Source organism: Oryza glaberrima, chromosome 6, assembly GCF_000147395.1.
Source record: "Oryza glaberrima chromosome 6, OglaRS2, whole genome shotgun sequence".
NCBI lineage: Eukaryota > Viridiplantae > Streptophyta > Magnoliopsida > Poales > Poaceae > Oryza > Oryza glaberrima.
Window position 1 is genome coordinate 9,559,711 of NC_068331.1, and position 26,847 is coordinate 9,586,557.

The window sequence follows — 26,847 nt, forward strand, 5'->3', positions numbered from 1 at the left end:
AGCGGAAACTTGAGACACAATCCGGCTTTCGATCAACAAGATCAGAACCCTACAATTGTAACACCACGTCTCCTCTGGTTATCAATCGTGCATTGCCTGGTTTACCTCGCTGAGAATGGTAATCCCTGCATGCAAATCGAATAACACAAGTAAGAACAAGTTAGATTGCAACTTAATTGCATATAAATGATTAAGCACTCGAATTTGGGGTTCCACAAACCGATCTAGCGGCGAAACTGCAATGACAGAAATAATCTAAGCAAAACCCGATTCTAAACTATAGCAAGTATTGAACAAATATGATTAGGGACATCCTAGGATTAGCCCTAGGGCATTCACCCCTTGGGCTTAGCCCACGACACAATAACAAAGCCCAAGACCCAAATCAGATTCAGACTGGAGGAAGTACGTGGCTTGTTTCGAACATTCCCGACAATTGAGAAGTAATTTTGATGTGGGACCAAAACCATCTGAAAAGTAGACTCCATAAGCTTTCCAGTAAGTATTCATGGATCCCCAGATTCCTTTTAGATCAGCCACTAGGTCAATTTAAAGTTAATACTGTCAGAAGACCCGGATCCAAATCTAAAACGTGCCGAATTTTATCTCTTGCTTTCTATGGACCAAAAGTAACATAATGAGGTAGAAGTAGACTTAGAGAACGTCTTGATTTGGTTATTAATTAATCAACTCATTTGCTCATCTGTGCATTCCTTACGCTCGGTCTCTTTTACTTCATCCAAGCAAATACCTCTGCAAACGAAAACACATGAAACTCATTATGTAGCAACGTTTTTTCAAACATATAACATGTAAAACTTACATAATAAGGTTGCACCTTTGGTTTACAGATATATAAGATAGCCATAGTTTTATCGGAGCTAGTTATGTCCTCGTCACTCTCCTCGCTCTCTCATACTTCACTCCCGCCCGCCCGATGTCGCCACCTCTGACTATGTCTGCAGCAGGACGGCCTCGTGATAACGCTTCGGAAGCTGGTTGGCTTAGAGGCAACAATAATTGTGATCACAAGCGATGGCAACCTCGACAGCAACGATGACCACAATGAGACAGCTTCTACTCGGCAATAGCGACAACGACGGTGGCAAGCTCGTTTGATTTCTTTTTTCAAGTAAAATTGTGCTGGTCAATGGATAGTTTGTTTCTTCCTATCCATATGAAATTGACTTGGAAAATCGATTTTGGTTTGGATTCAGTTTTGCAAGCAAGATTTCATGGCCGGATCTTAAGGGTTGGCTGAGGATTTTAGCGGCCGGTCAAGATTTCTTTTTAACGACAAAAAATATTTTTTAGGCGGACAATATAGCTTAGCCGTCTTCAAAAATAGATTTCTATGGGTGGACAATGTAACTAAGCCACCCATAGGTGGCTGAACTCTGCTTATAAAAATGCTCTATTTTGACTGACTTTAGTCGTAGATGGCGCGGTGTGCATGTGTGAAAATCGATTTGGCTTGCTATTACCTAAAAGTAGTAGTGACACTCTTTCAGGCAAATTCAGTATGCACTCGTTGCTCTCAAGTCTCAACTGGGCTCATTTTGAAATATGTCTGAATTTCACAAAATGATTGCAGTTAGAACCATCGAGCCTTTATTTTCAAAATCAAAGTAATATATCTCTATCCCAAAATGTTATTACTTTTGGGATTACGACATCTATATTCGTAGTATAAAAAACGTCCTATTCCTACACTAAATAGCAACAATTTAATTTAGGAGCGAGGTATAGCACCGACCAGAAGGATCGACAGCATCTTCTTACCTGCTCTGTCAGAAAATTCGCAGTGGGAACAAAAAGGACGTCCACTTTGAACCGTAATTGGCTAATTGTGCACTTAAATCGGTATTCGAGAGGCCACACCCATCACCGCCGCGCCAAATCTGCACGCGACCATGGCGACGCCCACCGACGCCGCCGCGCACGTCCTCGTCGTCCCGTACCCGGCGCTGGGCCACCTCCCCCCATCCTCGACCTCGTCCGCCTCCTCGCCTCCCGTGGCCTCCGCCTCACCGTCATCGTGACGCCCGCCACGGCCCCGCTCCTCGCCGCCGGGCACCCGGGCGGCGTCGTCTCCGCGCTCACCCTGCCGTGCCCTTCCCACCATGCTGTCCCCGCCGGCCTCGAGGTCCCGAAGGGGCCCCCGGGCGCCGCGCCCAGGCTCTTGCCCACGCGCGTCGTCGCGTTCGCGGGGCTGCGTGGCCCGCTCGGGTCGTGGGCGCGCGCCAGGGCGGGCACGCCCGACCGCGTCATCGCCGTGCTGTCCGACTTCCTCTGCGGGTGGACACAGCTGCTCGCCGCCGAGCTCGGCGTCCCGCATGTGGTGTTCTCGCCGTCCGGCGTGTACGGCACCGCCATGCTCCACTCCCTGTTCCGCGTGATGCCTCGGCCTGCAGACGAGAACGACGACGAGAGTCCGGTCAGATTCGTCGATTTCCCGGGCTCTCCGGCGTATCCATGGCGGCAGCTCACTAGGGCGTACCGCACGTACAAGAAAGGCGACGAGATCGACGAGGGCTTCAAGAGCAACTTCCTCTGGAACCTCGAGAGCTCGTCGTTCGTGTCGAACACGTTCCGGCAGCTCGAGGGGCGGTACCTCGAGAGCCCTCTCGCCGACCTGGGCTTCAGGCGCGTGCGCGCCATAGGGCCGCTGGCGCCGGAGGCCGACGACGACGCGTCGGGCAACCGCGGCGGCGAGACCGCCGTGGCCGACGGCCGCGTCGGACCTCTGCGCGTGGCTGGACCAGTTCGCCGACCGCTCCGTCGTGTACGTCAGCTTCGGGAGCATGTCGCAGCTGCAGCCGCTTCACGCGGCGGCGCTGGCGGCCGCGCTGGAGCGTACCGGCGCGGCGTTCGTCTGGGCCGCCGGGTCGTCGCACGCAGCGGCGGCGCTCCTGCTACCGGAGGGGTTCGAGGAGCGCGTGTGGAGATAACTCCTGCGGTGGGAGCTTTCGTGTTGATTGGATTCGCACAAACCGGCGACAGGAGTACAGAGATATATATACACGCATGAGATTAAGTTTTGCCGGGTCCTATTTACATGCAATGATAACAACCTTATCTAACTACCGGCTCCTTTACCTCATGCGCATATTGTTACAATGGATAAACTCTAACACTCCCCCTCAATCTATACCTGTAAGGTTTAGATTGTTTCTAAACATCTCTAACTGTCTGACAGCTAACGTCTTGGTAAAACCATCAGCAACTTGATCTGTAGTAGATATGTACTCCACTTGCAACAACTTACGTGCAACTCGTTCTTGAACAAAATGATAATCCACTTCAATATGTTTTGTACGAGCATGAAACACAGGATTAGATGATAAATATTTTGTACCAATATTATCACACCAAACCTTGGCTGCTCTAGGCACCTGAACTCCAAGTTCAAGAAGTAATGTTTGTATCCACATAATTTTAGCAGTAGCATTAGCCAAGGCTTTATATTCTGCTTCTGTACTTGATCGTGACACAGTTGCCTGTTTACGTGCACTCCTTGACACAAGATTAGGCCCTATAAAAACAGCAAAACCTCTGGAGGATCGCCGATCATCCAAACATCCTGCCCAATCTGCATCAGAGAAAGCACTAACAAGAAGAGAATTAGACTTACTGATCTTTAACCCAAGTTTAACTGTGTGCTTTAAATATCTCAGAATCCTCTTGGCTGCTACCCAGTGTTCTGTAGTTGGAGCATGCAAATACTGACACACTTTGTTCACTGAGAAGGACAAATCTGGTCTAGTTAAAGTCAAATACTGTAGAGCTCCAACCAAACTTCTGTATTTAGTACTGTCTTCTGGCCCTAGAGGAGTGCCTCCTTGAGCACTTAATATTTTTGAGATAGACAATGGAGTATTAACTGCTTTGCATTCACTCATATTTACCCTCCTTAACACATCCTTAGCATATTTCTCCTGTGTTAAGACTATGCCATCATTTACCTTCTTGACTTCTATCCCTAGGAAATAATGCAGTTCACCTAGGTCCTTTAGTGCAAATTCTCTATTCAGATTCTTAAGCAAAACATTAGTAGCATCATGAGAAGAGCTAGCTACTATAATGTCATCCACATAAACCAGCATAAACATTGTGATATCTCCCTTACTGTAAAAGAACAGAGACGTATCTGATTTTGAGGACTTAAACCCCAACTCATGCAACTTTGTACTTAACCTAGAGTACCATGCTCTAGGAGCTTGTTTTAACCCATACAGAGCCTTGTCTAGTTTGCACACATAGCCATCCTTCTGTTCATACCCTGGTGACTGTTTCATATAAACATCTTCCTCTAAGACTCCATGGAGGAAGGCATTCTAAACATCTAATTGACGCAAGGACCATCCTCTAGAGACAGCTATAGACAAAATAGTTCTGATAGTAGCAGCCTTCACTACTAGACTAAAAGTATCTTCATAGTTTATACCATACCTTTGTTTAAATCCCTTTGCCACAAGCCTAGCCTTGTATCTATCTAGACTTCCATCAGCCTTTCTTTTAATTTTATAGACCCACTTACAATCTATTATATTCAGTCCTTTCTTGGGAGGAACTAGATGCCAAGTATTATTTTTCATGAGAGCCTGATACTCACTATCCATTGCATGTTTCCAATTTTTATCACCTAGAGCCTCACACAGAGACTGTGGTTCTCCAGAGGATGTGAAACAACTTCCTAATGCCACTCTGTAACCTGGTTTTTGGACGCATTACCTCAGCTGGAATTTGCTGCTGCGCTGGCGCTGCTGATGTAGAGGATCCTGGTGCCGTCACATCAGAGGTGACGATGTTGTCCCCATGTGCAGGAGAGAAGACACCACTGCCTGCCGACATGTCGCCGCCGGACTGGTGCGATGGCTGAGAGCGTACCGCCGTACGTGCAGGCGAGCGCTCCTGCTCCCCCTGACTCAGCGATCCCGGGGTGTCAGTCAGCAATCCCGAGATAGCAGCTGGTGCTGAATCCTGGGTGGATTCACTCAGCTCTTCGTGCGCTCAGGCACCCCATCAAGTGCACCCAGGGTATCTGTAGCAGCTATTTCAGGAGGTCCTGCACATGAAATATCAGTAGTACTTGGTATTGAAATATTAAACATATGATCATGGGGTGTATCAAAATTGATGACCTTATTAGGAAGACGATTAATGAGGTACGTGGCCGCTAAGAAAGCTTCGTCCCAAAATTTTAATGGCATGGAGGCATGAGCTAGGAGAGCTAGGCCAACTTCTACTATGTGTCGATGCTTACGCTCTACAGCCCCATTTTGCTGATGTGTGTGTGGACAGGATACATGATGGGAAATTCCTATCTCATTAAAGAAGGTGTGTAATTTAAGATATTCACCTCCCCAATCGGTTTGCATGGCAAGAATTTTGCAATCAAACTGTCTCTCAACAAGCTTTTGAAACTCATGGAATTTTTGAAACACTTCAGATTTGTGTTTAAGGAAATATATCCAAACAAATTTCCTGTAATCATCAATAAAACTAACATAATACTTCTTTGCTCCTACTGAAGTGGAGGCAGGCCCCCATACATCTGAATGAATAAGTTCCAAGGGATTATTTGAAACACTAGATGATCTAGGAAAAGGTAATTGATGACTTTTTGCCTGCTGACAGGCATCACACATAGACTCATTAACAGAACTACTAAGACATGGTAATTTATTCTGACCAAGGACTCTAAGAACAACTGGCTTGGAGGGATGACCAAGGCGACCATGCCACCGTTCAAACGATGGCGCCACAGCAAAGGCTTGTTTCAAGGATGTTCCGGCAGGTAGAGGATAGAGACCCCGCCGGCATGGACCTTCAAGAATTGTCCTCCTCATGGCCTTGTCCTTAATCAAAAAATATTTGCCATGAATTTCAAGGAAACCATAATTATCTGCAACAAGTCTATGAACAGAAACTAGATATTTTGAAGCTTGAGGAACATGAAGTATATTTTTAAGATGCAAGGGACGGCTAGGAGTAGAAACAATTGCATGACCAATATGTTTAATATCCATACCTTCACCACTTGCAGTGTGGATCTGATCTACTCCTTGGTTGTCAGCTTATCTAGTTGGCCAGTGATATGATCTGTTGCTCCGGTGTCAACATACCAATTTGTGTCCACGCCATAGGTGTAGGTTGCGGCACCTCCAAGTTTTTCATCAGGGACATATGAATCGTCGTAGCGATGCCAACAATCGCTAGCAACATGCCCGCGCTTGTGGCAGACTTGGCACACGGGGGGGCTGTCATTGCCGCGCCCGCGTCCCTGGTTGTTGCCGGTAGGATTGCCGCGTCCTCCACCGCGACCACCGCAACCAAAGCCACCGCGACCACGGTTTCCTCCGCTGTTACGTCCACCGCGCCCGCCACGGTTTGCAGCGTTCACGGATGTGGTGCCATAAGCTTGACGAATTTTCATCCTATTTTCGTAACTCAAAACCTGTGAATAAACATGAGATACAGAAGGAGGAGCAATTCTTGCCGTTGCCATTATTCCTTCGACAGCAGCATCGAAGTCGGAGTCGAGCCCGTTGATGATGTATGCCACCAGTTCTTCATCATCCAGCGGTTTGCCTGCGGCCGCCATCTCATCAGCGAGAGATCTCATCTTTGCGATGTATTCGCTGATGGTCATGGGACTCTTCTGGGTCGTTGTGAGGGCGAGAAGGACGTTGATCAAACCCGCCTTGGACTTGGTGGAGAACATGTCGCCGATCATGCTCCACGCCTGAGCCGCCGTTGTTGCACCAGCGACTTGTTGAAGTATCTCCCGCGTGAGGGAGGAGAAGAGGAACCCGAGCACTTGCAGATCTTGGGCGAACCACGCCTTGTACGTCGGATTTGAGACCATGATCTTGATCTTCTTGTCTCCTTCTTCTTTCTTAATCTCGGCCGCCGGAGCTGCGGTCGTGCCGGAGAGATGCCCATCTAACTGCGCACCACGAAGAGTGGTGAGGATCTGCGCAGACCAGAGGGAGTGGTTGTGCTTGGTGAGCTTCTCCGAGATTTGGAGGCCAAACAGAGGGTTGGAGACCGTCGCCGCTGAAGAAGAGCTCGCCATTGCGTGGAAGACGAACTAATCTAATCTAGCGGATGCTCTAATACCATATGGAGATAACTCCTGCGGTGGGAGCTTTCGTGTTGATTGGATTCGCACAAACCGGTGACAGGAGTACAGAGATATATATACACGCATGAGATTAAGTTTTGCCGGGTCCTATTTACATGCAATGATAATAACCTTATCTAACTACCGGCTCCTTTGCCTCATGCGCATATTGTTACAATGGATAAACTCTAACAGCGCGCTGCGGCGAGTGGCCGGGGGATGGTGATCCGCGGGTGGGCGCCGCAGCTGGCGGCGCTGCGACACCGGGCGGTGGGGTGGTTCGTCACCCACAGTGGGTGGAACTCCGTGGTGGAGGCGGTGGCGGCCGGGGTGGCCATGCTGACGTGGCCGATGGTCGCCGACCAGTTCGTGAAAGCGCGGCTGCTCGTCGACGAGCTCCGCGCCGCTGTGCCGGTGTCCTGGGGAGGCGTCGCGACGCCGCCGAGCGCCGATGAGGTGGCTCGCGTGCTCGAGGCGACTGTGCTAGCGGCGGACGGTGGAGAGGTGGGCGCGCGGGTGGATGAGCTCGCTGTGGAGGCGGCGGCGGCGACGTGGGAAGGCGGCAGCTCGTGGGTTGAGGTGGACGAACTGGTGCGGGAGCTTGGCGGGCACATGCAACGCTAAGCTTATCCGTCTACAATGGCCGTCGACGGAGAAGAAGAGGAGCTTGATCACCGGAGAGGATGACCGCGGTCAATAAGTACAACTAAATTCCGTCTCATTTTAAGTGCAAAAATTGAATATATTTTTGCTGGTATCTTGGTATGTCATCTGTATATGAGTCAGTTTTTAAGTTTTTTCTCTTTTGAAAATACAGAATTGTTTATGAGTCGGATTATAAGTTCGTTTGCTTTTGGAAATACAAAAGAAGTTGTATAAGAAATTTCTTTTTAAAAAAACTTGCATGCTAACTTGAGATGGAAGTCGGAGTCCTAATTGCAACTTATAATTTTCTAAAAAAAAATATCCAAGCGAATTCCCATAGTAAATATCATCCTAGCTAAAGCCGTATAATAATAATAAGATTAAAATAACATTCAGCCATTGTAACGAAGGGCATTTTTTCTAGTTATAAAAAATTTTAAATAAGATGGACGATCAAATTAAGCACGGAAACTAATGATTACACTTAAAATAAAATGGAAAGGAAAGTTAATTACCCCATGTCAGCGTTGAGGTCGCCATCCATCAAACAATCAACTTAATTTGCACTGGAAATGTCAATTTATGCAAACATTAATTGTCGGGTACATATAGCTAGAGCTTTCGGCACTGGGCCAACACGTCACCACCTTATCGTTCTTGGCTGCCTCCACCGAGAAAATTGCATATCTACCATCGCATTAGATGGAATTCGCTCAAATACCATCGGGCTTCGCTAGAATACCATCCTCAACCAAGGTGTCTTTACTCAAATACCATCTGGGACAAAATTGCCCCTTTAGAAGTGTAGTGCTTCTGAGCTGAAGACGAAGTTTGAGGACCAAGGCTCACACCACAGTTGAGTTTTGCCAGTGGAGTGGAGCTGAAGCTCCGTCAGGATCGCCTTTTTCCGCTGTTGCTGCTTTCGTTTCGGTATGAGGACTAAGTACCTCTTCTGTAAGTGTTTACGCTTTATTTGCGTTTGAATATGTATATTAATTTGTCGATTTGTGTACCCTGACTAATTTCTAGACAGGGATTTAATAAATAAAATAGTCTGGAAATTTGGGTTAAATTTATGGGCGTGACAATCTGTATATCAACTTTTTTTTTTTTACCCTTGCCGGTCCTGGACAGGGGATTTAATGCACATCTAGCTTGAAAATTCTGGCTCGTGAATTTCTAGGTGTGACACGGCTTAAGCGCTCGATTTTCACACGCGGGTGCGCCACCCACATAAAAAAAAAGTCAGTATTTTTTCATACCTTTTCGGGCATACAGTGGGTCTAACCGCACGCAAAAATCAATTTTGACCGTCTGGAAAAATTATTTTTAGTAGTGTTTTAAGTTTGATATGGATCAATAATGATTTATGTTGTGCTTGATGTGGTTGTAAAGTAGTCATTGTAATTTTGCTATGCCTTGAATTTGTGTGGCAATAAGTTCGATAGAACAATTAAATACGATATAACCACGTGACTATCAAGAGTTCAAGACACTAGCCCACGCTAATCCAACGATGGTAAATCTGACTGTACTGTAGAAAAGTTTTGCTCGCCAGATAGGCAGATACTCCCCAGTGGAAAATATATGGTCACGACGTCACGTGCATGGAAAAGCAATCCCGCACGTGCGGATGCGTTCTCCAAATATACTGGAAGGAATCTTTTCATCGGGTGCCCCATGTAAAAAAAAAAAAGGCGGTCAGTCAAATCCACTGGACAATGAGTGAAATATCAAGTTATATACAGTGAAAAAAATCCAACAACTGAAACATTTAAAATTTTTATGAAATATGGTGAAAATACAAGTTAAAACATGACGCTATTACATATAAAACAACTAGTATTAACGGTTTGAAACATATATTTTTCTTTCATCAAATATAATCGTGTGATATCTTGCTGTAAAGATTTAATTATAACGAATATAACAGCGTTATTGCATCGTAGATTGGATAATTAGTTTAAAAGAAAATCGTTTTAAAGTTCACTAAATTGCATGCATGCAAGGATGAGATCGAGAGAGAGTAGTGGTGTGTAGTTTTAAGAATTTTATGAAACATGCTCAAGACACACATTGAAACATATCATTATGACCTATGAAACAATGAGTTTTAATAGTTTGAAACACTTGTTTTTCTTTAAATATAATATAATCATATGATATCTTGATATAAAGATTTATTAATTACGACGAATTCAACAACGAATTCAACAGTGTTATCGGATCATAGATCGGATAAGTAGTTTAGGAACAAAAATATTTAAAGAGAGGCAGTGTAGCTGCCCGCCCGATTTCTCTGTTGGTGTTCTGCGCCCGAGGAGAGGCATTCTCCAAATATACCGACCATCCAAATTAAGTAAACTAAGTGCACGTGTTGCAGCGGGAGTTTAGTACAATAACAATAAGTCAATACTATTATAAAATTTAAAGATGTTTTTACCGGTGTTTTGGTATGTCATCCGTATTTGAGTAGGTTTTTAAATTTGTTCACTTTTGGAAATACATATCCGTGTTTGAATCGGATTTTAAGTTCGTTTGTTTTTGAAAATACAATAGAAGTCATATAAGAAATATCTTTAAAAAAAACTTGCATGATAACTTCAGATGAAAGTCGGACTCCTAATTGCAGCTTATGACTTTTTTAAAAAATATCCAAGCGAATTATCACGGTGAATTTCATCCTAACTAAACCGTATAATTATTATTAAAATAGCATTCACGCGTTGCAACGCACGGGTATTTTTCTAGTAAAAATAATGTGTATAATAGCTAGATAATATAAGATTACATAAGTTAGCAAGGTTTATGATAATTTTAATTTGAAAAGTATATAGAATGATGATTAAGTGTAAAAGTAAGTTTATATGACTTTATAAGAGAAGAAAAGTACGGAGATAGTTCGACCGTAGATTTCATCTAAAGGCTAAAAAAATGGCTTAATGAGAGAAGAAAATGGGAGAGGTAATTTGGACCCTAGATTAATCATTTAAGCACTAATAAAATTGATGCGATATAGCTTAATGAGAGAAGAGAGAAATAATATTCATTTGAACTATATAGGTATAAATAGAATATTATAAAAAATAATGAAGATATATATATTGAAATTCTATGTGAATTATGTGGGATAATGATTTAACATGCTTGTATATTAAAAGCTCTAAAATTTAATAAATTATAAAATTAGATAATACAGCATGTTTGTATAATGTTTAAATTAAATGTAATTATTGTTAGTGGATGATGATGTGGCAATTTGTTAGTGGATGATGATGTGTCATCTTTGTATGTTAAGATTTAAGAGTTAGAAGGTTATAACTTTGTAGTAAATATAGGATTTAAATTTCATGAGAGAAAAAAAAATCCTCCGCCAAAAATTAGCTGCGACAGCATCTTCTTACCTGTTCTGTTAAAAATTAGCAATCAACAAAAGCCATGTTGTGAACAAAAGAACATCCACCCTGAATTAATTGTGCATACTTAAAAAGCTGTAATTAATCGAGGCCTATATCACCGCAAAAACACACCGCCATGGCAGGGTGGGGGCACCTCGCCGTTGCCGCCTTGAGAAGAAAGAGAGGGGGGGAGGGGACTCGCCGAGGGGTCTCGCCGGCGCCATTGACTCTCTCCGTCCAGCCGGCGAGGCCGGCGACGACGGGGATCGTGCATGGGACGGGAGGAAGATGGTGGCGGCGTGATCTGAACGGGGGTGGAGAAGAGAAGTTAGGTTAAGTGGTCTACATAAATCTTAAAGCATATCTAATGATCCAAAATTCGAATAATAGGATGTGAGATTTTGTGTTATATAGACAGCCCCATGTTTTAATTTAGGATCGAGGTATTACCGACCAGAAGCGATCGGTACAGCATTTTCTTACCTGCTCTGTTAGAAAATTCGCGGTGTGAACAAAGAGGACCCTCGCAAAATAAAAAAAGACGTGCATTTTGAACTGTAATTGGCTAAGACCGTCCGTCCAAATTAACTAAATTTAAATTTCACGAGAGAAAAAACCGTCCGCCAGAAACCAATTGCGACAGCATCCTCTTAACTAATTAGCAAACCAAATGCGACTCTTACCTGTTCTGTTAAAAATTAGCACTATGAAGTAAGAACAAAGCGATCTCGTACGTGAACAAGAGAACGTCCACCCTAACTATTGTGCATACTTAAAAGAAGCGGTAATTAATCGAGGCCCTGATCACCGCAATAACACCGTACGTCATGGCGACGGTCACCGACGCCGCGGCGCATGTCCTGGTCGTCCCGTACCCGGCGCAGGGCCACCTCATCCCGTTCATCGACATCGTCCGCCTCCTCGCGTCCCGCGGCGGCCTCCGCCTCACCGTCGTCGTGACGCCCGCCACGGCGCCGCTCCTCGCGCCCCACCTCGCCGAGCACACGGGCGACGGCGGCGGCGTCTTCGCGCTCACCCTGCCGTTCCCTTCCCACCCTGCCATCCCCGCCGGCGTCGAGAACGCCAACGGGTCCCCGCCCGAGCTCTTCGCCAAGCTCGTCGTCGCGTTTGCGGGGCTGCGCGGCCCGCTCGGGTCGTGGGCGCGCGATAGGGCGGACACGCACCACCGCGTCGTCGCCGTGCTGTCCGACTTCCTCTGCGGGTGGACGCAGCCGCTCGCCGCCGAGCTCGGCGTCACGCACGTCGTGTTCTCGCCGGCCGGCGTGTACGCCGCCGCCGTGATGCACTCTCTGTACCGCGTGATGCCCCGGCCGGACGATGAGAATGACGACGAGTGCCCCGTCACCTTCCCTGATATCCCGGGCTGTCCGGCGTATCCATGGCGGCAGATCACGCGAACGTACCGGACGTACAAGAAAAGCGACGAGATCGCCGAGGGTTTCAAGAGCAACTTCCTCTGGAACCTCGAGAGCTCGTCGTTCGTGTCAAACACATTCCGGCGGCTGGAGGGGCAGTACCTCGAGAGGCCTCTCGCCGACTTGGGATTCAGGCGCGTGCGCGCCATAGGCCCGCTGGCGCCGGAGTCCGACGTGTCCGGCAACCGCGGCGGCGAGATGGCCGTGGCCGCGTCGGAGCTCTGCGCGTGGCTGGACCAGTTCGCCGACCGCACCGTCGTGTACGTCAGCTTCGGGAGCATGGCGCTGCTGCAGCCGCCTCACGTGGCGGTGCTGTCGGCGGCGCTGGAGCGGACCGGCGCGGCGTTCGTCTGGGCGGCGGGGTCGCACACGGCGCTCCCGGAGGGGTTCGAGGAGCGCGCGGCGGCGGGCGGCAGGGGCACGGTGATCCGCGGGTGGGCGCCGCAGCTGTCAGCGCTGCGGCACCGGGCGGTGGGGTGGTTCGTCACCCACTGCGGGTGGAACTCTATCCTGGAGGCGGTGGCGGCCGGGGTGGCCATGCTGACGTGGCCGATGGTGGCCGACCAGTTCGTGAACGCGCGGCTGCTCGTCGACGAGCTCCGCACCGCCGTGCCGGTGTCCTGGGGAGGCGTCGCGGCGCCGCCAACCGCCGACGAGGTGGCGCGCGTGCTCGAGGCGACCGTCCTCATGGCGGCGGATGGTGGGGAGGCCAGTGACAGCGAGTGGAGTCATGTGGGCGCGCGGGTGGAGGAGCTCGCCGTGGAGGCGGCGGCGGCGACGAGGGAAGGTGGGAGCTCGTGGGTGGAGGTCGACGAGCTGGCTCGGGAGCTTCGCGGGCTTTGATTTTGATGAGCTCTACGACTAGCTAACTTTGGGCTGTTGGGCACGTACAACGCTAGGGCAACGTGACCGGTGGATGGTGTGTCGGCGGAAGTACGAAGAAGCTTCTTACGTCGGTCGCTTACATCTAGGCCAACGAGCGTTAAAATAACAGTAAGTTAGAGGATGATGTTCTGTCGGCGAACCGTATCCACCATTGCTTGCCGGAGAAGAAGACGAGCTCGCGTGTATAAATTTTAGTGCAGACCACAAGCTAAGGCCTGGTTTAGTCCCCAAATTTTTTTCCTAAAAAACGTTACATTGAATCTTTGGACACTTGCATAGAGCATTAAATATAGATAAAAATAAAAACTAATTGCATAGTTTGCATGGAAATCACGAGACGAATCTTTTGAGTCCAATTAGTCCATGATTAGCCATAGGTGCTACAGTAACCTACGTGTGCTAATAACGGCTTAATTAGGCTCAAAAGATTCATCTCGCAGTTTCCAGCCGAGTTATGAAATTAGTTTTTTATTCATGTCCAAAAACATCTTCCGATATCCGGTCAAATATCTGATGTGACACCTAAAAATTTTCTTTTGGCGAACTAAACACAACCCTAAGTTCTGGCCAAATAGTAACATATCCATGCTGACACTAGAGTGATATTCAGTACACAAATCAAACAACAAAAACCAAGTATATTTTCGCAATCAAGCGTAAAATAAGAAATTTCCAAAATTCACGCAAAAAACAACAATGCAGGAAGTTATTTGTATTGTTAATTTACAATATTGCATAGCCATGTGCGCAAAATAATATTGCAACTTTTGTATCTTTCGAAACCATCATTGTTGATGCTACTGGAAGTATATTAGTAAAGCCTATTCCAGTACTTTTGTCCGATAGCATGGTAAGTTTGAGAACAATAAGTTCTAAAATATCCGCTGGCTAAGTTGTACCATTGCGTTCTCCTTTACTTCCTATCAAACTAAATAAGCTATGTACTAATGGGCTTTGCCTTTTGAAATTTGCTCCGATCCAACAAAAAAATATCTTGAGGTACCGGTACCTCATGGTACCAAATCGTTTTCGATAGTGAGAATTAATTGGGTAGGATGGGCATTGTTAGATCCAACAATCGAAAACGATTTAGTACCGTGAGATACCAGTATCTCAAGATACTTTTTGTTCAACCGGAGTAAATCGCTTTCCTTTTGGGCTGAATATGGGTATGCTTAAGCATAAGAGACACACGGCCTATTTTTACGAAATCGCTAAAAGAGGAAGCATACATGTATAATTGGAAAATCATAAATATAATAATAGTTAAAATACCCGCAATTTATCTCATCAAAGTTTTCAAATGAACGTACTTTAAAAGAACCAACAGAGAAGAAACTAACATTGATACCAATAATTTTATTGAGTGCAGAGTACGACTTGACTAAATACTAATCATTTTTTGAACTTCACGACCTACGCATAGAGGATAGACAGAGCAAAGATGAACAATTCAGTATAGTCTAACATGAATCATGATAATCAGATGCTCAGCCATATCAGAATAGATTCTGCATTGCAATAGTCAATTGTTGCCAAACTGAAAAATGATTCTACCCGCAATTCTGCAGAGAAAAGGGAGAAAAACAATGATAAAAATCATAACCAATATTCCTGCAATTTACAACTAAAATATATACATTTGCAGTATGGACTAAATGAAATGAAAGATGAACCTTTTTCACCTCCTTTGGTACTGAACTAAGAATGGCATAATAGAAGAAATAGGCCAGAACAATTAGTGCACCCATAAGCTCCACAAATGACCAAATGAGCATGGAGATAAGAATAGTTGTGGATGAAAGAGGCCGCACGGAGATATTAAATGTGGAAAGAGAGAAAAATATATATTACTAGCAAAAATGCCCGTGCGTTGCAACGGGTAAAAAAAATTCTAATGATAATATACCTTTTTCATGCATAATCATGCCTATGACAATGTTTCTATTTTAATGAGCGGCTTGTTTTTTTATAAACAGTGTTTTTTTCCATGCGTGATTTTTTTAAACTATTTTTCAGAAATGACGTATTTCTTTCTAAAAGTTTTTTCCTAGCATGTTTTTTTTTTGCATTTTTTACTGACAAAGAAAACCATATTTTTCTCTTTTTTCCAGAAATGACGCATTTGCTTTTTTTCGAATGTTTTTTTTTTTGCTTTTTTCTAATACAGGAGAATATATGATGAAATAAAGCCATGTAGTAGATGGCAAAAAAAATCGATAGATCCTATCCGACTCAAGTGTCCATCAATTTAGCTTTTTTCTGACAATTTCTTCAGAGCGGTTTGTTTTTTAATAGACGGTGTTTTTTTTCTTGCGCGGATTTTTAAAACCATTATTTTAGAAATGGCGCGTTTTTTCTGACAGTTTTTTCCTCGCATGTTTTTGTTAAAAAAATATTTTGCCGATGATGGAAATAATTTTTCTCGCGTGTTTTTTTATTGAAGATGGAAAACCTTTTTAGTATGTTTTTCCATTTTTAAAGAATCGGATCTATCGTTTTTTTTCACCACTTTTTTTTGTCTTTTATATGAATCAGATTTTTTGTTCAGTTCGGATGTACAGTTTTTTTTGCCACTTATGGAAAATAAGACTTTTGTTGTTGTTGTTTTTCATTATTTTCTTTTTTGTGTGGCTTTTCTTTTTCCTTCTATGCACCTTTCTGCCTTTGTTCTCTCTCTTTTATTTTTTTTAAACAAAAACGACCTCAAGTACCGTATTGTAAGATTATAGAGACTCAAATGTAAATATAAAACTTACAGGGACTCAAATGCAAAAATACAAACCCAAAAATTAAAATCATATAAAAATGGAATGCTCTTAACCTGTAGGTTCCGTTTTTTGAAAACAGATCTTCAATCCAGCACATCAATTTTTTTCACTAATCTAGAGTCCGACTTTTTCTTGTTTATGAGAAGGAATCGGATATAGGAGTCGGACTTTTTTATTTTATTTTTTTCGCTATTTTTTTGACGGACGAAGGAAGCATATGTTTTCAAGTAGTAGAGATAGAGATTAATTATAAATAGTAAGAAGTAAGATAAGATAAGAGATAGAGATAGAGATATACGTGTCACATATAATAGGATTTGAATTTTTTTTCTGCGTCAATCGGACAGATTTTTTTTTCGCTTTTTTTACCGCATCTACAGAGTCCGATTCTTTTTTCTTTTCGCCCGGTTTTTTCGCCCTTTTTTGGGGATCGGACAGGTTTTTTAAAAAAATTTTCCTTTTTTTTCGCCCGGTTTTTTGTCCGCCCGATATTTTTTCGCAAAAATCAGATCAGCGATTTCTTTTTTTTCGCCACTTCTTTTCCCCTTTTATAGGAATCATTTTTTTTTGTTTTTCGCCGTTTTAGGAGGAATCAGATCTACAGCGTGTTTTTTTTTTCTTTTGCTTTTTCGCTACTTTGGGAATCGGAAATTTTTTTCGCTGTTTTTTTTTATTTTGACGGACGATGGAAGCACTTTTTATTTTTATAATAGTAGAGAATAGTTGAAAGTGAATAGTCGAATTAAAATTTCCAGCTGATCACCTCCCCACCAGTTACTTACATGCACGAAGGGTTAAAGAATAATTAATAAAGTGATTGTGCTGCAGTTTAACTACGGAAGCTGAAGGAATGATAATATGGTTTGAACTATGGATTGCTGCTCTTTAATTGTTCTACTCTCAATTCAGGGGTTGGAAGCAAATTTGGACAACCAATGTTGATCGAATAGCCTAAATTAATTTTGATGATGTGACTGTACCAGTGTTAAGAGAATTGCTGTTAGACGGGATCAATCGTATAGGTAAATAGGATTTCTATTCTTTTCTTTATGACTTAAATGTGTTTTTTCACACCCAATGATTGTTGTTGACATAGGTGGTGTTTGGGTGAAAGGGACTAAAGTTTAGTCCCTCTCACAAAAACGTAAGTCTCTACCTTAGGGACTTATTATATTTTTGTGACCTTCCACCCAAACATCACCTTAATTTAACATGATGGGCTAGGGTCATGATGACTATTTTGTTTCAACTCCTAAATATGCGTTGCAAATAAGGACTCAACCCTGACGAAGAGTGAAGATGGCCCAATGGTGATTACAAATATCGATAATCATGCAGAACCACGATTTTCATATCAACTATATAAGTAGCATAGTGAAGTGAACGTAACTCAGCTGATTAGTTTCTTGTGGTGGAACCAGTCCACCTGGGTTTAAATCCTAGATTTAACACAGATGCTCGCATTTATGACTAATTATTCTTTCAGTGGTAGCGGCGATGTACCCATCAACAGCGAGATGTCCATGATGACTTCGTCAATTTTAACATATGTTGGCTCAGTCGTGGTGACTTCGTCTTTCCGAGGTGCTCATATAGGGGTAGGGTGTGTGCATTGTTCATGGGGAGAGTGTGCACCGTTGTAAGCACCTATATTTGTACTGCGTTTCTTACAAAAACATAAGTAGTATAAAAGGTGTCTAAGGAGTGTTTTCTTTTAAAAAATTGCAAAAACTACCCCAAAAGTCACTTGAAGTCTGACCTTCCATCCCATAAATCATTTGTTGCAAATACCCACAACCTACTTGGTTTTATTGTAAAAACAACCCTAGTGTGCACATGCTTAACCGATCGAATCACTATTTTTTATAAACTGTGAGGTATCAAAGTGGTCCGTACCACAGTTAAAAATACTCTGGAGTGAGTATAGTCTTGACATTTTTTTGGAGATTCTCAAAAAGAATGGCTGATGAGAGCTTCAAAGTTGTTGCACTGTGTTTCGCTGTATGCAGAAAGCGCGGTATGCAGAAAGAAAATCACCGAAACATGATAATTAAAAAAGTTCAATGCAAGTACTTGGACACCATTGACTCAGATAGCTTATCCTGTGGAGCTCTGCATCAACCATAACAAACTGATTTGGTGAAGCATGTACGTACTGGGGTGGTTTTTGCAACAAAATAATTTATTATTAGGTGAAATGTCAGATTTCAAATGACTTCTGGGGTGGTTTTTGTAATTCCCCCTTTTTTTTTGAAACAGTTCTAATATATTCGACTACTAACTCAAATATGTCTTTATTATGTAGTACCAGAACTAAAAGAAATATTTATTCAAGTCCAATGTCTGAAAAAGTATACTACTCGTGATACTGATATCGTTTTCTCTTATATGCCAATTTGTTTACACCAACATGCATGGGAGCTCTCTCTCTCTCTCTCTCTTTTTTTTTGAAACTGCATGGGAGCTCTCAAATGCTTCAAGTTCATCAACTGCATTTGTAGGAACAACAGGTCAACAGCCACACAACAGTGCTAGAGAGCAACGACATCTATAGTACACTACACAATACACTGTGAAACGCCCGCGTAATTGTTACGGAATAGCAAAATATATCACGGAGGCATATGAGTAAATATACCAATGTTGTCCTTCCGGTCTCACCGCAGCTCCCTATCTGTCGCTTGCTCATCGTCGCCGGTCTGACATCTTGAATGCTGCTGGTTATGCCCACGAATTAAAGTGGTTGCTCCTAGCCATGAATCCAATTAGAACTAGGACTATTAACCACATAGGAAACCTATCGAACCAAGAAAACAACATCCCATACAACTCCACACTCCAATCTTCCTAATTTGGATTTCAATCCAAATTTGACTCCTTTTCCCATACGCGCACAACACTATATGTTTGCAATATGAAAACCTTCACCACCACATGTATTGTTTTCTAGCATGAGCATCCCGTCCGTCTCGACCTCAACTTCTCCCAAGCCTAGTCCTGATCTGTCTATACTCCATGGCCTCAAGCAACATATGCACATGAACAATAAATAAACTCAATATCTGAGTACAATTTCGCACCAATTTAACTCACATCAGCACACAATAGTATCACATACGAATAAAAACCATCTACAAGTCATATACATGAGGCAATCAACCCGAAATCGAATCCAGCCTAGAGTCTGCCTCGTTAGACCGTCGGGCCACCCAGTCAAACCACGTAGATACCTCTGGTCTGACCGGCGCCCACCGCACGGTCTAACCGGCCTCCCAGTAACGACGAAACCATTCACAGTTCGAAAACACTTACCTTTGACAATTGATCATCACCAAGATTAAATCAACATCTTGATTTTACAATCTTCCTTGATGAACACATTGGCAACATCTCCAAAATGCAAATTGGTGTTTTTGAAAGTTAAAACAAAACAGAACAAAAAGCGTATTTTCGAACACAATGAAAAAGAGAAAATTCTCCCCCCTTTTCAAAAGAAAGAATTTATCCCCCATATATGTAATAAAAGCACGAAATCAACTATTTTTTAAAAAAAATCAATCTCCACCTTTCAAGAAGCATGCATTTTGTATATTTCTCTCACTCTGACAACGATTTCATCAAAAATAAAAAAGACAAATAATATCAATAAAGCACGAATGCCATGATGTCATAATTGCCACTTATAATAATTACTTCTATTTTTTTATTATTTACAAGAGCTTTGAAGTGTACCTAAAGCAATTCAAGGTCATGTGTTGAAAGAAAAAAAAAGATAAATTCATCAACTATCTAATAAGCATGCATTATAGTATAAACATGAATCAAACAAATTACGAGTAAACTCAAATCAGCAATAAAGATTGATCAGCAATAAAGATTCATCGTTTCAATCAATTCATAATGCAACATATTCACTAGTATATCGGTTGAACGAATAACCCTACACATGGACCTATCGCATTATCATTCATTCTCAAATTAACTCATTTGAAAAAAAAAATAACCAAGAGATTTTTTAGTAAATATTCGAGCCTCACCCTATTTATAGACATGTAGAGAGAAATTAATTATATTCAACTCGTGATGCTTGGTTGTTCTTCTCTTTACATCATATTTTTTATCTGTTTTTGTCGATGAGTGATACTCGCGGACCGGAAGAATAGGGTATTGGAGTACGTTGGAACAGGGATCTATGTAATACGACATCAAAGCAAACAAAACACAAGGATTATACTGGTTCAGGCCTCTTATCAAGTAATAGCCCTAGTCCAGTTTATATGGGATTGATGATGATGAGAACAGATTACAAAGAGAGTAACCGAACAAGCGATACTGATGAGATCGTAGTCGAGGGATTCGACGAGATCTCCCAGCGAGTTGGCTCCGTGGACTCCGGCTTCGTAAAGTTTGGTGGGTGTGTTGGCGATGAGATGTGATGCCCTTTGCCTCTCCCCAGGGATCCCTTTTATACCGTGGAATACCTTGACACTCAAGTAAGACTTGGAGATATGTAAACCGACACGATATACTAAAGATTTTACCTTTTCCGAGTAGGACTTCTGCGATTCCTTAACTTCGTGGAGATATTTTCCATAATTTGAGACGAATTCCTAACGGCGTATACGGGAACCAACCCTATACGTGAAGGTATACCTTATCGGTATATTCCTTAAGTCGTAGGATGGTCTGCCTTATCCGTAACCCTGACATTTTCATGTTACTAAAAAACCAATCATTAAACATTGATGATTTGATACATCTTCGCCTCGGCAAAGCAGTAGCGCTGCAGCGTCATGATCACCTAAGTTGCCTTAGGTATGATGTTTTGTCATGCGTGCGAAAGGCAAAGACGCGCACTTGCGCTATGCAGAGGGGCAGAGAGATGTCTTCCGAGGCTATGTTTACAAAAGATAGATATGGTTATCTAAATAATAATATGTTTACCGATTTAAGTGAAAATCGATGGATAAATATTTTTTATTGAAAGTAGTATAACAAAATAACAGATACATAATATAATATAATGGATGTAAACTTTATTTTCAAATATTGTAGAGGTATTATATTTACGTCTGTTTTACAAGGAGCTATATGCTGATATATTCAATGTTTGTAAAGTAACTATTGTTTAAATTTTATTGTCGCTAACAATAATTATTAGTAGTATTTTTGAAAAAAAAGAGGGAATTTCATGTACTTACATACGTTTTACTGGACGGAAGGAAATGTGAGACTACGTATTTATTTAAAATTTATTATCAGTAATAATAATATTAATAATATTAAAAAATATTTTTATCCCAACTATACTAAGTAATATACCCGTACTAACGTTACGGCAATATTTGATATAATTCATCCTTCAACCAAAAGATGATATTTGATATTATTCATTCTTCAATCAACCAAAAGACAATAGAAGTATGTACATAGTAGTATTATTGTTCTCTGAATCGCAGACTTTGGTTGCTAGGAAAAACAATAATGATATTATATTATAGTTCTGTTTTTTCTTACAAATACACTACTGTCGGAGAACATTTTATTCCTTGCAAGTAAAATCATAGGCAATACCACAATATGCTATGCTTCATAAGTCAAATTTCATACAGATGAAACAAATAAAGGCAGGACCAACAAAAATGGTTGTTCTGTAGTAGTTTCTGTACATAAACAAAAAGCCTTCGCTAGACAAATAAAGATGACAGATCCTATGAGTGAGAAGAAATAGCACCAGCCTCCTCTCTCCTGTTGCAAGCCCACCTCGGGATAACCTCGTGCAGAATAAGCTGCTTGCCCTTCCTGATTAATTTCTTATAGTTGCCCAAGCCAAATAGTATGGGCACTAAAGATATCGATAACCTGCGTGCACATGGTAAATATTCCAATCAAGCGGTATAGTAGCTGAGAAACAACTCTGACAAATAAAAAATTAGTACAGCTCTAACAATATTGAGAGAATTCACCTACAGGGGCATTCATGCACACACCATGATTACCGTATCTCCACTCGCTTGACACAGTGTTGTCCAAAAAAATAGACAGCTGGTGCTTATGTTGTGTCAAGGATTGTGCAATATCAAATTGAGGTGCTTGGGAAATTAATCCATCCTCAAAACGTGGACACAAAAAGTCTGAACTATAAAATAGAACAAATATAAGGGAAACTGGAGCCTTTTGCAGGATTTTTTTTTAAAAAAAAATTATATGCTAATTCAATGTAAGAACTCTGTACTCGTTGTGAGCTCTTCTTTGTACTCACAATTCCTTTTCAGAAGTTCTCCCTTGCAATGCTCTTACAATCCCAGATTCTTTTTTCAACTCTAAGGTTAGCCTAAACATAAAAAAGATTGCAATTATCCTCTCTAAACAACTAAAATATCATTTGTGGTGCTACAACAAGCTGACAAATTGAACAAATTGTGTTGTTGCATCCTATGTATTCTTACCTTGCCAAAAATAATTTTCGTGGAGAAGAACCTGTTCTTGAACTGTACTGTGTCCACTTCATACTTTTGGTTACAGGGAATTGTCGCACTCCCTGCAGTGAGAACTCAGGTCCATATTAAGGCTAAAAGATAAGTACAAATGTCCCACCATCCCCATAGGTTGCCTCCTCCTCTTGTAAAGATGGAAAAAAAAACTATTACCAGCTCATTGCAGTGCTTCAATAATCACATTGCAATGCCATAGTACTAACTGTGCCATCCATCAGAACTTCAGAAAAAAGCTGAGAACTTGCTGTCTTCTTAAAACCAGAAACTAAGAATAAAATCCTCCCATCAGTAAACTATTATATGTGAAAGTAACAATACTTGATGTAAAACTTTTGTTTGTTGAGAAAACCACTAACTAAAAATAGAATCATCCTATCAGTAAATATAAACATGATTAAGTGAATTTACAGCCTACTCTTTGCAATACAAACTGCAAATGGCTATTCAGACAACATGGTTCAGTGTTTAATTGTATAGCATACTAAATGGAATCACATATCAATGAGGAAAGCAAGAAGAGGAACCTACCAACCTTGTGGACAACAGTGTCACTGAGGGAGAACATATCGGTGAATCGAATCTGCTGATGCTTACAACCATTGCCGATCCTGCAGAGTCATGAAATCCCTATCACCTATCACCTGATTAAAACATAGAAACCGAAATCATGGAAAAAATAACTTTAACATATCATCTGCAACCAGATTCTCCATGATTACAGCCCCGAAATCATCGAGAAACCAAAACCTCCCCAAGTTTAGCGACAGATAAACAAACAGACGAGGGGCAGATCATCCAAGAAACAAAGAGGTATGGATTATTCTTTTTCATATGCAATATGTATAGCATGCAGTGCTGTTACAAAAATTTTAAAAATCTGAAACAAAACTTGTAAGGGTAGAATTATAAATTTAGAAGTACCTTCAAAATGAAACGATCATTCCATGGCCTCAGTTAGCCCGTTCCTATAATACACAAAAAGGCAAGGGACTATGAAGCAATCAATGTGAGAGAAAACATCATACATGTAGCACAAATCTACAGCTAGAATCCAAAATTTCCTTCATTTCCCTAGGTAGCAAGAAAAGCAAAACATTTGATATAGTTCACTCCATATGGAAGTCCTCCAGGGCGAGAAGATATAATTTGCAATGTATCCCCTGATTCGGTTTGATCATTCAGTAAAAAAAGAAAAATATCTGTCGCCTTTAAATGCGATGAAACAATGTAATTTTCTGGTGTCATAGAATTAATAACTGATATACTTGACCAAACAAGTTCCAATTCTGTTATTTCATCAACATGGTTCAGAAACGAACTTAATAAAACTCTCTAAAAAAGCTACTAATCACTGACACCACCAAGCTAGTAGCTAAACTACTCAATAAAACTCTCTACAATCGCTAACAACCAGATGACAACCACCTACTGGCCAATATTTGCAAAAACTGAATTATGCTAGTCCAGATCAAATCATGCATAGTCATATATGGAATATGGATATTTATTTAACTAAAAGTTGCTGTCACAGAAAAAGGGAACATAATTGGAGAGCTGCACGTTGAGCCAAGAACACGATAAAAAAACTCCATTTTTATGCAAACAGGCATATAATTATGCTAGTCAAGATCAAATCAGTACAGGGAGATATGAACGCAGAAAGGCACTCACCGTGGTGGAACTTGTGATAACTTGCAGTGTGAATGGCCTCTGCTCCTCCTAGAAGGGTGCTGATATTGCCAATTGAGGTTCCTGAGAAATTATTGCTTGTCAAGCTGGCTGAAATTATTTTGAACAGATATAATTAGACCGGATTGTATAAATGCATGCAATTCTAATACGAAATATCAGAGACTATTCTTGAAAAGGATGTGAAGAAAATGAACTGAATTACTCAGATTATGTGGATAGTTTAATTAAACACGCAATATCTTTCTTTCAGTTAATTCTGAATTCATGCGTTCTTAATAGAAAAATCATTCAAACTGAAAGTTAAACTAAAGGAAGCAATGAATTGTCCGATCATGTTGGCAGTCCATTATTTCTCCACCGTGTTCAGCACACATCACGTGCAGGAGGAGACTGGACCCCAAGCCAACACAGTACACATGAACCCTTTGTAGATCAAGAACCTGATTACATTGAAATTGAATACTCCTAAAAAAACCATTGTTCGATCTAATAACAGTGCCAAATTAATACTCCTAAAAAAACCATTGTTCGATACATTGTCATAAGATTATACATTATATTATGCTTCATTTGGTTAAACACACAACCAAACTACCAGATGTTTGAGAGACAATAAAACCGAATTACCTGATATCTTATCACCTACCATTTTCTTAGTGAGAAAAATGACTAGAAGTTCAACAATACACTACAAAGCATGCGAACCATACACCACCGTAGGCAGGGGATTGAGATAAGACTTGAGGGGAGTAGCCTCGCCGTAGACCTCAGTAGTGTCAACGCAGACCGAGCAGCAGATTGAGCACTGGACAACTGTCACTGACGCAAGGTCATCACCGGCGAGGCAGCTGCGCGTGGTGGGGATAGGGCATCAAAGAGGGTGGAAGCAATCGACGGCGGCGGTGATGGCGAGGCGAAGGGCGATGCGCGGAGGGGAAGAGGAGGGATTAGGGTTGGGGGAGGGGGCACAGGTCGCCAGGTCGGACCGTCGGGGTGGGGAGGGCGCGGGTCAGGGTGGGGAGGGAGGTGGGGTGAATCCGGAGCGTTGGATCGGAGCGAGGTAATCTGTACCGTTGAGTGAGAAATGAAAGAATGAGTGATGAGTGATAAGTGAAACCATTTGTTGAACTATAGAGTGTAGATACAAAGAAAAAGGAAAAGAGGGGCAAGGTCACGTAGGTATGTACGTTCGGAAGGAAAGTAAGTCCCCGGTCGATTTGTTTTAAATAAGGTCAAATCTAAATCGAGAGCATCTGTTTAGTCATAACCAGCAACAGGGCATTAACTGGAAGAACATACTTAACAACTATAGTACTAGTCCATCAAGCAAGTAGATAAATATATTTCTACCACCTAAGCCTCAAATAATTTTTTCTCTTAAATTACTCATCTGAGCGATTCAAACTGTTGTGTTCGTAATAATTAAATATTTATAACAAGATCTTACATGATTATATTTTTCATAAAAAATTACAAATTAATATATCTAAATTAATTTTATATGTCATTAAATTACTTCTTAGACATATAAAAGTAAATTCAATAGCCTAAAAGTAATATGTATATATTATAGAAGTAACTTAAAATAAAAAGAAAGTAACTTGTCACCACATTAGAAGTAAATCCGTTGTGAGGGTAAAAACATGAGTCTATCTAGAAATTAAATTTGGTCAACACAAATTATGGAATTGACTAAAAACAATAATAAAAATAAAAACTCATAACATTATGAATGTATAGGAATTAATTTAATCAAATCTAAAAGTAATTTTTATATATGATAAAGTAACTTACATATATAATAAAAGTAATTTACAACATAGATATTTTTTATTAGAATATAATCATGTAAAATCTTGTTGTATAGATTTAATTACAATGAACACAATGGTATAATCGGATTATAGATCGGATAAGTAATTTAAGAGAAAATTCTACAAGAAGAAAAAAATGCATTCACTGTTGAGTATACTAGTAGCAACCATAGTGAGGTCGCTGGATATAACTAATCAGCGGACTGCATGAAATCTTCAGTCAGCATACTTTTCTATTAAGCATCCTCGCTAAGGCAAAAGGCAAACTCCTGTGGAAACCCTCATGTATTTGTAAACATTCATGTTAATAAATTATGATAAAATACAATGTTTTCTATATTTCTATGTGTTTGTTGTTTTGTTTTCATCCAACACTAGCTTAAGTGCACATTGCACGCACTCATGGCCTGTTTGGTAGAGTTTCAACTCCTAAATTTAGCTTCAGGAGTTGGGTTTTCAGTGGAGTTGTGGAGCTGGCTAAACCCAGCTTCACCTCTCTAGTTCATTTTGTGAAAACGCTCCACCCAGCTCTACCCCTATTTCAGTTGGAGCTGAAACTGTTTGGCTGAGCTCCAGCTTC

The 26,847-nt window shown here is 41.7% G+C and overlaps 1 protein-coding gene and 1 pseudogene across 1 annotated transcript; both read left to right on the forward strand.

Annotated features, from left to right (window-relative positions):
• The first annotated feature begins 1,696 nt into the window (after positions 1 to 1,696).
• Positions 1,697 to 7,775, forward strand: LOC127777740 (UDP-glycosyltransferase 89B2-like; annotated as a pseudogene).
• A 4,169-nt stretch (positions 7,776 to 11,944) lies between these two features.
• On the forward strand, positions 11,945 to 13,824 carry LOC127777847 (UDP-glycosyltransferase 89B2-like). The gene has a single exon (XM_052304468.1). The coding sequence runs from the start codon at positions 12,000 to 12,002 to the stop codon at positions 13,449 to 13,451; it is 1,452 nt and encodes a 483-aa protein (XP_052160428.1). The 5' UTR covers positions 11,945 to 11,999; the 3' UTR covers positions 13,452 to 13,824.
• The last annotated feature ends 13,023 nt before the right edge of the window (positions 13,825 to 26,847 follow it).

Excerpts from the sequence above, each read along its gene's own strand:
- LOC127777847 (XM_052304468.1), top strand. The coding sequence starts at position 12,000 with ATGGCGACGGTCACCGACGCCGCGGCGCATGTCCTGGTCGTCCCGTAC.